Here is a 1,865-nt window from a genome sequence, read left to right as displayed (position 1 = left end):
CTGTTGAGGTGTAGTTCCAAATATGAGTTCAGTATTCAAAATGACCTGTTTTGCGTAACTGAGTTTTCTTCCTTTTAACTGATCAATCTTGCTTAGCACTCCAGAAACGTTATAAAATGGTCTGTGATCAGTTCTCTGCAACTCCTCCTGGTGGATAATGAGGTCTCGCAATTCGAAAGATCTCTATCAGGTTCTGGAAAGAGTGGTTCATCATCAATAGAGTCCACTGATTCAGCAAGCACTTTGTCCTATGGAAGAAAACAAGCATCATATTTATTAGAAGCATGGATGCATGAAATCCAAGTTCAGAGTTGTCTTATTTTTTAATTTATGTATTTGAGGGAATGAAAGGAAGTGTGCAAATAGTAAAATGTCGAATCGGGGACCATACTTGAGCTACTATTAGGACTGCTAGAGAGGTAGCTGTCAGTTAAAAAGGCAGCTTCAAGAACACATCCTGAACTATGGTGATCAAGTGCATTCCCAACTAAATCTGCTTCATCTTCCAAAGGAGAAAAATATCTAGTAGGATAAGTGAGAGCACATTTAGCTCTAAACCTTCGCAAACCCAGTTCTAAACTCTTTATTTCGGCCATCTCAAAATCCATATCTTCTTTATCAGATCCGCCAGGTCGAGCACCAAGTTTGTCTGCCACATTGCTCCAAGTTTCAGAAGCTGAAGCCTTTTGGGGCTTACTGCCTAATCCTGTTGGCATCGATTCCAAACCCATGAGCCTAGCAACCAAACTTGGAGCTTTCATTTGCTTTCACAACGTGTGTATTGGTGATTCCATTATTCTTTGAATTTGGAAAACCCCCACTGTTCTCATCAGCAATCTACATTGTTCATATAAGAACCAAAAACAATAAAAACAAAAACTTTCCTGTCAGGGTAACATCTGAGACAATAGAAGAAAAAGAAAGCTAAATGTGGGAGTATAGTTCAAGAAATGAGTACCAAACGAAGCTTTGGCTGCTTCTCATCCCCTCTAAACTTTTCTAAAGCTTGTTTCAAGCAAGCTATAAGAATGCAGCACAAAAAAATAATAATTTATCCCTCTAGCTAGAATCACCTTCAAGAAATTAACCACTGGGCAGAGGGGCCAGTGCGGGTCTTTTTTTTAATTCTTTCCAAATTAATGTGAAGATAATGTTTGATAGAATCTTATTGGGAAGACAAAGTGTGTGAATCACATTCAGCCGAGTGGAAGAAAAGGTGAAGAAATTTAAGAGAGGATTTTGAAGGATGAATGTTAGCTCAGCTAGAGAAATGAATGTTAGCATTTCTATCCTTCAAAATCCTCTCTTAAATTTCTTCACCTTTTCTCCCACTCGGCTGAATGTGATTCACACACTTTTTCTTCCCAATAAGATTCTATCAAACATTATCTTCACATTAATTTGGAAAGAATTAAAAAAAAAGACCCCCACTAGCCCCTCTCCTTGGCCCAAAAAACGAAAATGGAGAAAAAGAACTTACATTTTCATGCAAGAAACAAAGCAAAAACCCAACAAAATATCAGAAAGAAAATAGAAAATAGCTATGAAAAGTAAAACCCTGAGCTGTGTTCAATTATGACAAAACTTTCACAAGAAACCACAGTCAAACAAAGTAAACACAGAACAAGAAAATACAAACAGCAATACCCAGAATGTCTTCAACTTACACCAAATGTGCTACTGTTCAAGAAAACAGCTAGAACTGGTTATAGTACACTCTAGTAAGCTATTCTTTCCTTTTTTTAATCTTCTTTATGACAGTGAAAAAAGCAAAATCATAATTATTTTAAATTAATTCCTATAGACATGCTTTCTATCCTTTGCTATCACAAATGCTACAGAATAAGAAAAGGATGCGTCGATAG

General features: G+C 36.7%; 1 protein-coding gene across 2 annotated transcripts; it reads right to left on the bottom strand.

The window, feature by feature from the left end:
- Positions 1–78: 78 nt before the first annotated feature.
- On the bottom strand, positions 79–1,845 carry LOC124894301. Of its 2 annotated transcripts, none has more exons than XM_047405021.1 (3): positions 959–1,845; positions 448–837; positions 79–234 (listed from the first exon to the last, which is right to left on the bottom strand). In XM_047405021.1, the coding sequence occupies exons 2-3, from the start codon at positions 759–761 to the stop codon at positions 93–95; spliced, it is 456 nt and encodes a 151-aa protein (XP_047260977.1). In that variant the 5' UTR covers positions 762–837; positions 959–1,845; the 3' UTR covers positions 79–92. The 2 variants fall into 2 exon arrangements, with proteins under 2 accessions (XP_047260977.1, XP_047260978.1); XM_047405022.1 differs by having other exon boundaries at positions 79–248; positions 392–837; positions 959–1,841.
- Positions 1,846–1,865: the final 20 nt, after the last annotated feature.

This window comes from Capsicum annuum, unplaced genomic scaffold (genome assembly GCF_002878395.1).
Source record: "Capsicum annuum cultivar UCD-10X-F1 unplaced genomic scaffold, UCD10Xv1.1 ctg72897, whole genome shotgun sequence".
NCBI classification, from domain to species: Eukaryota; Viridiplantae; Streptophyta; class Magnoliopsida; order Solanales; family Solanaceae; genus Capsicum; species Capsicum annuum.
Note: the sequence above shows the minus strand (reverse complement) of the source record. Positions and strands in the feature narration are given on the sequence as shown.

What these genes read in the sequence shown, in the direction of transcription:
- LOC124894301 (XM_047405021.1), bottom strand. Translation starts at nt 761, where the DNA reads ATGAAAGCTCCAAGTTTGGTTGCTAGGCTCATGGGTTTGGAATCGATG. An exon ending in CATAGTTCAGGATGTGTTCT is followed by an intron (nt 235 to 447) that starts TGAAGCTGCCTT and finishes CAAAGTGCTTGC; the next exon opens with TGAATCAGTGGACTCTATTG.